Source organism: Salmo salar, chromosome 24 (genome assembly GCF_965601325.2).
Source record: "Salmo salar chromosome 24, fSalSal1, whole genome shotgun sequence".
Lineage (NCBI taxonomy): Eukaryota > Metazoa > Chordata > Actinopteri > Salmoniformes > Salmonidae > Salmo > Salmo salar.
This window is the reverse complement of record NC_138314.1, coordinates 22570854-22583539: the sequence shown is the minus strand read 5'-3', so window position 1 is coordinate 22583539 and position 12686 is coordinate 22570854. Positions and strand designations below refer to the sequence as shown.

Here is a 12686-nt window from a genome sequence, read left to right as displayed (position 1 = left end):
ATGTGCTTATTAAGAAGAATGCTGGCATCTAGTTTTTAGGTGGCCTGGGTGCTGTGTAAAAGCTAGTTTTTAGGTGGCCTGGGTGCTGTGTAAAAGCTAGTTTTTAGGTGGCCTGGGTGCTGTGTAAAAGCTAGTTTTTAGGTGGCCTGGGTGCTGTGTAAAAGCTAGTTTTTAGGTGGCCTGGGTGCTGTGTAAAAGCTAGTTTTTAGGTGGCCTGGGTGCTGTGTAAAAGCTAGTTTTTAGGTGGCCTGGGTGCTGTGTAAAAGCTAGTTTTTAGGTGGCCTGGGTGCTGTGTAAAAGCTAGTTTTTAGGTGGCCTGGGTGCTGTGTAAAAGCAGAGGCCTCCCTCAAAGCATGACTAAGGTCTGGAGATTTTTGTGTATGTACGATTACTGTAATGGCTGCCATGCTGATGAACCTGATGATGTTTGCATAAATAGACATACTTTGCTACACACACACCCCTTTTCATTCTTGGATACAAGTACCTATTTTATTTCTGAATGAAAACCTTAACTGCTTTGTGATTGATCCCTTGATAAGGAGTAGGTGGGTGTCAGTGGCCCATCCATGGGTATGGCTGGTCCATGCGTGTGACTGGCACCCATGCCAGACCTGTGTTTGTGTTTGACCCCTGGCAGAGCGCAGTCAGGACAGTGTGGTGGTGATGCTGTCTGACTCCAACTCCACCCAGGATGCCTTCACAGACCCCGCCAGCTCCCAGGACAGTAGCCATGTTAAGCTGCAGTCTCAGTCTGGGAAGGGCAGTACGTCTTCCTCTGAGAACACCACCCCCATCAAGGAGGGCCAGCCTACAGTTGAAGACACAGGTGGGTCTTGTTCCTTTTATCCTGAAATGCGGTTAAGGAAATTAGGTCTACCCGAACACCAGCTTTAGTATTTGCTAAATGGGGTTGTTCTTTAGTGATATTGTGAGCCAATGACTGTTGTGTTTTAGAGGGGACAGGAAATATTGAGAATGGATCATGTTAATATTTCGCTCCTCTTCAAACCCTGAATTCCTCAAGGCTCACATGGGGGAGGAAGCAACGAGGGCGGGACTGTAATCTTGCTGGAGGACAAAGAACAAGTCCAAGAAGTAGAAGACACCATGTCAGTGACAGTACCTGAGGCTGATGCCCGAAAGACGACCATAGATCCCTGCCCTCATGCACTGCCTGTTCCATCCACCCCACCAAAGGCCTCGTCCACTCCCCAGGTCACCCCCCAAACCCCCACTCCTCAGGCCACCCCCCAGACTCCCGCCAGCGATGGGAAGAGCCGACACCAGAGGTGGCCCGAGCCCCCTCCAGAGGTTGTGGAGGTGCCCAAGGCCCTCCCTGCTGAGCGGACAGAGCAGCGCCACATGCTGGTGGAGATGTGTGTCCGTGCTCTCTTCCTCTGCCTGAGCCGCTTCCCTCAGCACTACAAGAGCCTCTATCGCCTGGCCTTCTTCTACACCAACAGCAAGACCCAACAGGTTAGTTAGCCCACCCTCCCCCCATAGCATGCACGGCACTAACATTCATTCACAGAATATTTAAACAGGAAAATTAAACAATTTATATACCAGACCGTATACCTATCATCAGTGGCATTAAATCTGACATTTTAAATCCCTATGACACCATGAGTCTAGTTCCTCTTGTAAATTGTGCTAGTTTGCCTGCGGTTTATGTGACTGTACAGAAGGTGCTGAAACAGGAGAGTGCTTTGTACACAAGGCTCTGTGGGCAGAGGTGTGCGTGGGTGGCAACAGCGCAGTGCTCTCTCAGCCAGGTTTGGCACAGCGAGGCTGCGTAGTGTCGTGACGTCCTACAGTAAGCATTTTGCCAGTCAGACCCTCCTATGGGGACTGCTGGTCCCAATTCAAGGAAGTTTGATTAGCCAATAGCCAGGGCAGAGTTCTGGCCATTGATAACAGCGTAGTGAACTGTTACTGTTTTCTTTAATAACCTTTTGAGACTTATGTAGCTCTCCTCAGAGTGTGCTGTTCATCTTGTTTTTAGAGGATTCATTCAGGCAGGTAGATGGACCTGGGCCCCTGACTTGCTTTATTTTACTGTCCCAGTGTTTTAGACTTAACAAAAATGGATTTATAATCTCAAAATCAAAGCCTACACCTTTAAGAAGTGAATAGGTCCTGAAAGTAAGTCCATAATTGTTTATTTAATTCCCTGTGGAGTTCTGTTCAAATGTCAAGTGACTACCTACTGCTCAGCGTTAGCGACCAGTGGTAGCATTGTGGATGTTCAGGTCTATACACCTCTTGGTTAATAAGTGATGAACCCATTTGTTTTTCCAGTACAAAACCTACTTCCTCTGTGTTTTAAATTACAGGCTATTATACATTTGTCAGAGAATACTAGATTTATGGGTTAGTATTGTAACAGGAATGTGTGGTGGATAGATAGATAGATGAGAATTTGAATAGCTCTGTCTCTGTGCAGAAAATTAAGATCGCTTTTATGAATTTGTATTAAATATGATAATACATAGTGCCTTTTCGGGAAAGTATTCAGACCCCTTGACATTTTCTGCATTATGTTACGTTACAGCCTTATTTTAAAATGGATTAAATAAAAACAATTCCTCAGCAATCTACACACAATACCCCAAAATGACAAAACTATAACAGGTTTTTAGAAATGTTTGCAATTGTATAAAAAATGTAAAACTGAAATACCTAATTTGCATAAGTATTCAGAGCCGTTTTGCTATGAGACTCGACATTGAGCCCAGGTGCATCCTGTTTTCTTTGATCATCCTTGAGATGTTTCTACAACTTGATTGGAGGCCACTTGTGGTAAATTAAATTGATTGGACATGATTTGGAAAGGCACAAACCTGTCTATATCAGGTTCCACAGTTGACAGTGCATGTCAGAGCATAAGCCAAGCCATGAGGTCGAAGGAATTGCCTGTAGAGCTCCGAGACAGGATTGTGTCGAGGCACAGATCTGGGGAAGGGTACCAAAAAAATGTCTGCAGCATTGAAGGTCCCCAAGAAGAACACAGTGGCCTCCATCATTCTTAAATGGAAGAAGTTTGGAACCACCAAGATTCTTCCTAGAGCTGTCTGCCGGTCCAAACTGAGCAATCGGGGGAGAAGGTCCTTGGTCAGGGAGGAGATGGGAGGACCTTCCAGAAGGACAACCATCTCTGCAGCATATAAACAATCATGCCTTTTCGGTAGAGTGGCCAGACGGAAGCAACTCTACAGTAAAAGGCACATGACAGCCCGCTTGGAGTTTGCCAAAAGGCACCTAAATGACTCTCAGACCATGAGAAACAAGATTCTCTGGTCTGATGAAACCAAGATTGAACTCTTTTTAGCCTGAATGCCAAGCGTCACGCTTGGAGGAAACCTGGCACCATCCCTACGGTGAAGCATATTGGTGGCAGCATCATGCTGTGGGGATGTTTTTTAGCGGCAGGGACTGGGAGACTAGTCAGGATCGAGGCAAAGATGAATGGAGCAAAGTACAGAGAAAACCTGCTCCAGAGCGGGGGTGAAGGTTCCCCTTCCAATAGGACAACGGCCCTAAGCACACAGCGAAGACAATGCAGGAGTGGCATCGGGACAAGTCTCAATGTCCTTGAGTGGTTCAGACAGAGCCCGGACTTGAACCCGATCTAACATTTCTGGAGAGACCTGAAAATAGCTGCGAAGCAATTCTCCCCATCCAACCTGACAGAGCTTGAGAGGATCTGCAGAGAAGAATGGGAGAAACTCCCCAAATACAGGTGTGCCAAGCTTGTAGCATCATACCCAAGAAGGCTCGAGGCTGTAATTGCTGAGTAAAGGGTCTGAATAATTACGTAAATGTGATATTTCAATTGGTATTTTATTTTTTATATATTAGGAAAACATTTCTAAACCTGTTTTTGCTTTGTCATTATGGGGTGTTGTGTGTAGATTGATGAGCAAAAAAAGCAATTTTATCGATTTTAGAATAAGGCTGTAATCTAACAATGTGGAAAAAGTCAAGGGATCTGAATACTTTCCGAAGGCAATGTACTGTACCTAATGAATAGAATACAGCTTTGGTGACACCCTTGTCTCAAAAACGAATGGTTTTGACCTCTTGGAACTTGAAGTGAAGTGAAGCTTCTCCTCCCGATCATGCCGTTCTGCTTGTAAAATGATTACCAACTTTACACACCTTATGTAAAAATAAAAAGTTGCTATTGGATGAACTATATCTAATTGAATATAAAGTTGAACCCCTCCTCTCTAGCTGGGGGTGAATTGCCCCCCTCTAGTAAAGCCTCTAGTTCTCCCAGAAACAGTTAGGGTAAACATGAATTGGCTGGGACAGACTGTTTGAGGCTAATCAGGAAGTCAGAGATTGACAGGATGACCTGTAATCTCAGGTCATTCGGCACTGGGTTTCTACAGAAGATCACAGTGCCGTTTAAAAAAGGGAGAACAGTGCCGTTTAAAAAGGGGAGAACAGTGCCGTCTAAAAAGGGGAGAACGGTGCCGTTTAAAAGGGGGAGAACGGTGCCGTTTAAAAAAGGGAGAACGGTGCCGTTTAAAAAGGGGAGAACGGTGCCGTTTAAAAAGGGGAGAACGGTGCCGTTTAAAAAGGGGAGAACGGTGCCGTTTAAAAAAGGGAGAACGGTGCCGTTTAAAAAAGGGAGAACTGTGCCGTTTAAAAAAGGGAGAACGGTGCCGTTTAAAAAGGGGAGAACGGTGCCGTTTAAAAAGGGGAGAACGGTGCCGTTTAAAAAGGGGAGAACGGTGCCGTTTAAAAAAGGGGAGAACGGTGCCGTTTAAAAAAGGGGAGAACGGTGCCGTTTAAAAAGGGGAGAACGGTGCCGTTTAAAAAGGGGAGAACGGTGCCGTTTAAAAGGGGGAGAACGGTGCCGTTTAAAAAAGGGAGAACGGTGCCGTTTAAAAAGGGGAGAACGGTGCCGTTTAAAAAGGGGAGAACGGTGCCGTTTAAAAACGGGAGAACGGTGCCGTTTAAAAAAGGGAGAACGGTGCCGTTTAAAAAAGGGAGAACGGTGCCGTTTAAAAAAGGGAGAACCACTTTCATGTCAATAACTTGACTTCAGCTACAGTCACTTTGTACTGTTAAACTACAGTTAGTTGTGTCCATCAGAGCTGCTATGACAGGGAACGAGGTAGCAGGACAGTGAGGTTAGGTAGTGGATGATGCAGATGAAAAAGAGCGACTCAAATAACTTGTGGTATGATGTAGCTAACAGTTTCACCTTTTTTTGTCTTGTTTGTGGTCTGCCTCTTGAGGGACCGTTTTCATATCACCAGTCTTCTGATTATGTTTTATGTTTTCCTAGAATCTGCGGTGGGCACGAGATGTGTTGCTAGGAAGCAGTGTCCCATGGCAACAGCTGAAGCACATGCCAGCACAAGGACTTTTCTGCGAGAGGAACAAGACAAACCTGTTCAATGTAAGTTCACCAAGCCAGCTCTGCCATCAAGGTCCTGTTACTCACCTGGGTAACATTACTATGCACCAGTCCTGGTTCTCAGTTTGTTTTACAGTTTGGAAAGTGAAGTTATTTTTTGGAATAATGCAAACTCAATAGTAAGTTACAGAATTTACACACAATTTGACTCAATCTAATCAGAAGTCAGTGATTGGAAGGAAATGCTGAGAGTTAATTTGGCGTGCCTTCCAATAGACTTCCTCCTCGACTTATAGCAATAACATTCTGCACCAATCGAGGGAGGACTGAGAGATTCCAACATTGCATCAGTTGTTTAAACTTAAATGAAAAGGGTACTTTTGGGAATTACATACTTAGTGCGTCAACCTTCTCATTACATCTGTTGTAAGTCCTCCAAGAGATATTTCTCCCTTGCTGAAACTCTTTTTAGTCCCAGTTATCCATGCAATACGTTCTTAGCATGTTATTGTATGGTTGCTTTAAGCCTAATTGTGGAATCCCAGGTAGCACTGTCATGAATTGAAGCATGTGTGGAGGGAGGGCTTGGGTAGGTCTGTGGAGGGTCTGGAGACGAGGACATTACTGTGGCAGTGGAGTGTGTCGTCTCTTCCACACGCCAGTCATTTACCTGCTTTTGACTTGAATGAAATGGAAGCAGGTATTAGTTTTATTCTGGCGTGGGGCATGTAGTGGTTTTTCAACATGTTTTAGCGTTGTTATAGGACAGGAAGACATTTTGAGCCTAATCCTATTTTGAGATCTCCATGTCCAATTTGAACATTCATACAAAATCCCATTGATACAAAGGCAATGTTTACTCTGAAGCCTAAAGACTTACTTGCGCATATGTTAAGTTAGGATTTGGTCGTACTGTATTTAGGTGGTATAGGTACTGTGGTTGTCCTGCTCAGGCCATGCTCAGGCTGGTGGAGGGAGCATGCAGCGTGGCCCTGTCTTCAACTGGACTCTCAGCTATTTAAACCTGCCGCCCTGCCTGGCAGACCAGCTGTTATAGGCACTGAGAGGCAGACTCTTTATGAAAGGGTACAGTAAACCTCAAACTGAAATACTAGTTCTAGCCAAATATGGATTCTTAAAGCCCGGCTGCAGTGGTGAGCTCAGGGTGCCCTGCACTTCTCATTCTGGACCGTGTTCCCCCCCCTTGCAAATGATCAGTAATGTCAGTGCTGGTGTTGAGCCAGGGGGTAGGCCTACTCGGAGCAGGTTTCCCAGGTCTCGTCAAAGATAAAGATGAGACTCAACAGCTGTTGTCTTGTCTGCCATGGCCTTTAGTATCACTGATCCCTGAGCCTGACAGACAGACAGACCAGTCATTGTCAGTGGTGATATGTGTTGTGCCTTTTGTGTGACAGAGGGGACAATGATTGTGCTGGTGTTCCTCAGTGACAGAATGACCAAATGGCTGGATGGGAGATGATATTAGACATGAGATGGTAGGCTTCCTGATAGGACTTGGTCTTCAGTGGAGTGTTCTTCAATGGGGAGGCCAGGCCACACCACCTGAATAAGGTTTCTCTAGATCATTGGTTCACTACTGGTTTTGCCTCGGGACCCAATTTGGACCAGATTGTCTCTCACGACTAGAGGTCGCCCGATTATGATTTTTCAACGCCGATACCGATTATTGGAGGACCAAAAAGGGCCGATGCCGATCAATCGGCAGATTTTTTTTTTTTTTACAAATTTTTATTTGTAATAATAACAATTACAACAATACTGAATGAACACTTATTTTAACGTAATATAATACATCAATAAAATCAATTTAGCCTCAAATAAATAATGAAACATGTTCAATTTGGTTTAAATAATGCAAAAACAAAGTGTTGGAGAAGAAAGTAAAAGTGCAATATGTGCCATGTAAAAAAAGCTAACGTTTAAGTTCCTTGCTCAGAACATGAGAACATATGAAAGCTGGTGGTTCCTTTTAACATGAGTCTTCAATATTCCCAGGTAAGATGTTTTAGGTTGTGGTTTATTATAGGAAATATAGGACTATTTCTCTCTATACGATTTGTATTTCATATACCTTTTGACTATTGGATGTTCTTATAGGCACTTTAGTATTGCCAGTGTAACAGTATAGCTTCCGTCCCTCTCCTCGCTCCTACCTGGGCTCAAACCAGGAACACATTGACAACAGCCACCCTCGACGCAGCGTTACCCATGCAGAGCAAGGGAAACTACTCCAAGTCTCAGAGTGAGTGACGTTTGAAACGCTATTAGCGCGCACCCGGCTAACTAGCTAGCCATTTCACATCGGTTACACCAGCCTAATCTTGGGAGTTGACAGGCTTGAAGTCATAAACAGCGCAATGCATTGCGAAGGGCTGTTTGAATGAATGCTTACGAGCCTGCTGCTGCCTACCATCGCTCAGTCAGACTGCTCTATCAAATCATAGACTTAATTATAACATAATAACACACAGAAATACGAGCCTTAGGTCATTAATATGGTCGAATCCGGAAACTATCATCTCGAAAACAAAATGTTTTTCCTGTCAGTGAAATACGGAACAGTTCCGTATTTTATCTAACGGGTGGCATTCCTAAGTCTAAATATTCCTGTTACATTGCACAACCTTCAATGTTATGTCATAATTACGTACAATTCTGGCAAATTAGTTCGCAACGAGCCAGGCGGCCCAAACTGTTGCATATACCCTGACTGCGTGCAATGAAAGCAAAATGACACAATTTCACCTGGTTAATATTGCCTGCTAACCTGGATTTATTTTAGCTAAATATGCAGGTTTAAAAATATATACTTCTGTGTATTGATTTTAAGAAAGGCATTGATGTTTATGGTTAGGTACAGTCGTGCAACGATTGTGCTTTTTTTCGCAAATGCGCTTTTGTTAAATCATCCCCCGTTTGGCGAAGTCGGCTGTCTTTGTTAGGAAGAAATACTCTTCACAATTCGCAACGAGCCAGGCGGCCCAAACTGCTGCATATACCCTGACTCTGTTTGCAAGAGAAGTGACACATTTTTCCTAGTTAAAAGAAATTCATGTTAGCAGGCAATATTAACTAAATATGCAGGTTTAAAAATATATACTTGTGTATTGATTTTAAGGAAGGCATTGATGTTTATGGTTGGAGCAACATGTACCTAAGCGATTATATGCAACGCAGGACAGGCTAGATAAACTAGTAATATCATCAACCATGTATAGTTAACTATTGATTATGATTGATTGATTGTTTTTTATAAGATAAGTTTAATGCTAGCTAGCAACTTACCTTGGCTTCTTACTGCATTCACGTAACAGGCAGGCTCCTCGTGTAGTGCAATGTAAAGCAGGTGGTTAGAGCGTTGGACTAGTTAACCGTAAGGTTGCAAGATTGAATCCCCGAGCTGACCAGGTAAAAATCTGTCGTTCTGCCCCTGAACAAGGCAGTTAACCCACCGTTCCTAGGCCGTCATTGAAAATAAGAATGTGTTCTTAACTGACTTGCCTAGTTAAATAAAGGTCTAAAAAAAAATCAAATAATAATAAAAAAAATCGGCGTCCAAAAATACCGATTTCAAATTGTTATATGAACTTGAAATTGGCCCTAATTAATCGGCCATTCCGATTAATCTATCGACCTCTACTCAGGACCCAATATTTGCATTGCAAAATTGGCTAAATGCCATCTGGAAAGCTATTTTTAACGCTATATTGATAGTCAATGTAGCAATTTACACTGAGTGTACAAAACAGTAAGAATACCTTCCTAATATTGAGTTGCACCCCCTTTTGCCCTCCTAGCAGCCTCAATTCGTCGGGGCATGGACTCTACACGGTGTCGAGCTTTCCACAGGGATGCTGGCCAATGTTGATTCATGCTCCTCCCCTTCCTCTACACTGATTGAAGTGAATTTAACAGTGGTCATAGCATTCACCTGGTCAGTCGGTCATGGAAAGAGCAGGTGTCCCTAATGTTTTGTACACTCAGTGTAAATGACAAGGGAACTACATCCCCACCTTTTCCATTGTCAATACTAAATGCTGCCCATATCCTTGATAATGAATGTTAGTAAGCTCACTGATTTGAGATACAAAATCAACCAACTGTGCTAAATAGCGCTGTTATTAGCTCTATTGACAATACTAATTGAAGAAAGTTTTCAGATTTTAAATTATTCTAAAATGTAGGCTCATTACACCCTTCTACCTGGGTTTAGTAGTTTAAGTTCAGACTGGAGTATTTTCCATTTCAATTATAAAAATAAAATTCTCAGACACCCTCGACCCATTCGACACCTCCCGTGACCCAAATTTGGGTCGCCACGACCCCTCCAGTTGAGAATCACTGCACTCAGTCCTATAATGCAGCCTAATGTAGGTCACACTGGCCTAGTTTTCATCTGGGTTTGGCTGGTGTTATATCAACTGGGCCATCATCAAGAGTAGCCTAACCTATATTCTGCTGTTTTGACATGTTCCAGACTGTGGCATGCAGCACCCTCTGTTTGACTGGTAGTAAGCCTTCTTATAACTGTTCTCATGTAGTCTCAATCATCTTGTGCTTCACCAATCGTAAATGTTGTGCATCGAAGAATATGTATAATGTAGTAACTAAACAGGTTTATTAGAAAACACAGCTGATTAAACAAATTGCATTCTTAATTGAAGACCATGATTAGTTGATTGTTGGAGTCAAATGTGTTAGCTGGGGCAAAAGTGTGACACCAATCAGGCCCCTGAGGACTGGAGTTTCCCAGGCCTGAAATAAATCAACCATGACGGGGGGTGGGGCAAAACGAGTATTTCTTTAGAGCCCTAGCTTATCAAAGATTCTTATAGGCTTCATAGCTTTAACCTCAATCAGTACAACTATAGGCTACATTTCTGTTGAATTTGTGACACTACGCAATGAGTGGAACCCAGCTGCCACTTCTCCAGGTGCGCAATATTTTCTGTGTGGGATAGTTTCAGAAATATTAACTAAATCAAACTAATTGCATATTTTATAGTCAGATTTTTCTCACATGGCAGTAGCTAATTTGAATCTGCCGCGAATAGAGTAAATGCCCATTCCGAGAGCAACACACGCTATAGGAAGAGAGCAACACACGCTATAGGAAGAGGGCAACACGCGCTATAGGAAGAGAGCAACACGCGCTATAGGAAGAGGGCAACACGCGCTATAGGAAGAGAGCAACACGCGCTATAGGAAGAGAGCAACACGCGCTATAGGAAGAGGCACCGCGCAAGGGGGGCACCGCGCTATAGGAAGAGAGCAACACGCGCTATAGGAAGAGAGCAACACGCGCTATAGGAAGAGAGCAACACGCGCTATAGGAAGAGGGCACCGCGCAAGGAGGGGCACCGCGCTATAGGAAGAGAGCAACACGCGCTATAGGAAGAGAGCAACACGCGCTATAGGAAGAGAGCAACACGCGCTATAGGAAGAGAGCAACACGCGCTATAGGAAGAGAGCAACACGCGCGGGGGCCCGCGCTATAGGAAGAGAGCAACACGCGCTATAGGAAGAGAGCAACCCGCTAGGGGGGCCCGCGCTATAGGAAGAGGGCAACACGCGCGGGGAGCCCCGCTATAGGAAGAGGGCAACACGCGCGCTATAGGAAGAGAGCAACACGCGCTATAGGAAGAGAGCAACACGCGCTATAGGAAGAGAGCAACACGCGCTATAGGAAGAGAGCAACACGCGCTATAGGAAGAGAGCAACACGCGCTATAGGAAGAGAGCAACACGCGCTATAGGAAGAGAGCAACACGCGCTATAGGAAGAGAGCAACACGCGCTATAGGAAGAGAGCAACACGCGCTATAGGAAGAGGGCAACACCGCGCGCTATAGGAAGAGAGCAACACGCGCTATAGGAAGAGAGCAACACGCGCGCTATAGGAAGAGAGCAACACGCGCGCTATAGGAAGAGAGCAACACGCGCTATAGGAAGAGGGCAACACGCGCTATAGGAAGAGAGCAACACGCGCTATAGGAAGAGAGCAACACGCGCTATAGGAAGAGAGCAACACGCGCTATAGGAAGAGAGCAACACGCGCTATAGGAAGAGAGCAACACACGCGCGCTATAGGAAGAGGGCAACACGCGCGCTATAGGAAGAGAGCAACACGCGCGCTATAGGATGAGAGCAACGCGCGCGCTATAGGAAGAGAGCAATACGCGCTATAGGAAGAGAGCAATACGCGCTATAGGAAGAGAGCAATACGCGCTATAGGAAGAGAGCAATACGCGCTATAGGAAGAGAGCAATACGCGCTATAGGAAGAGAGCAACACGCGCGCTATAGGAAGAGAGCAACACGCGCGCTATAGGAAGAGAGCAACACGCGCGCTATAGGATGAGAGCAACGCGCGCGCTATAGGAAGAGAGCAACGCGCGCGCTATAGGAAGAGGGCAACGCGCGCGCTATAGGAAGAGGGCAACGCGCGCGCTATAGGAAGAGGGCAACGCGCGCGCTATAGGATGAGAGCAACGCGCGCGCTATAGGAAGAGAGCAACGCGCGCTATAGGAAGAGGGCAACGCGCGCGCTATAGGAAGAGGGCAACGCGCGCGCGCTATAGGAAGGGGGCAACGCGCGCTACAGGAAGAGGGCAACGCGCGCGTGCGCTACAGGAAGAGAGCAGGGAGGGGCCGAAAAAGTAGGCTGTGTCGTTTTCATAGTATTGACATCACTTTTACGCCTATCTCACAATGACTGTAATGCAAATTAATGATAACAGAGTGAAAGTTTGCCTAATTGTTTTAGTAAGTTACACACGGTATTGGTCCAACATACCAATTGTATAAACATGTACCGTAAATTCCGGACTATAAGCCTCAACTTTTTTCCCAGCTTTGAACCTCGCGGCTTAAACAATGTGGCTAATATATGGATTTTTCCCGCTTTCAATTTTTTTTTTTTTTTTTTTAAACATTCTGTGACGTGCTCAGTTTTTGGGCGGCATGAAGCTTTCATTAGACCAATGAAATTGCCGAACGGGTTAAGGTCAAACAAGTTTTTTGTTTACTGTTTAGATTAAATCATTCTGATTACGGTAGTCATTTTGTCACCCTCATCATGGCAAAGACACGGAGAAATGCATATGATGCAGCTTTCAAGTTGAAGGCGATTGATCTGTCTGTTGGAAAAGGAAATAGAGCTGCTGCACGGGAGCTTGGTCTTAATGAGTCGATGATAAGACGTTGGAAACAGCAGCGTGAGGAATTGACTCAGTGCAAAAAGACAACTAAAGCTTACTGCTATTTTTTTATTTTTTGTTACAAGCCGTGT

General features: G+C 44.8%; 1 protein-coding gene across 5 annotated transcripts in view; it reads left to right on the top strand.

Moving 5' to 3' along the window:
* LOC106585560 (calcineurin-binding protein cabin-1) overlaps positions 1-12686 on the top strand; it is a 75946-nt gene that overhangs the window by 17465 nt on the left and 45795 nt on the right. For all 5 annotated transcript variants that reach the window (XM_082968587.1, XM_082968586.1, XM_082968585.1 and 2 more), the window contains 3 exons: positions 641-829; positions 1028-1479; positions 5306-5419. In XM_082968587.1, coding sequence (XP_082824713.1) covers positions 641-829; positions 1028-1479; positions 5306-5419 — 755 coding nt within the window. The remainder of the gene's footprint in view (positions 1-640; positions 830-1027; positions 1480-5305; positions 5420-12686) is intronic.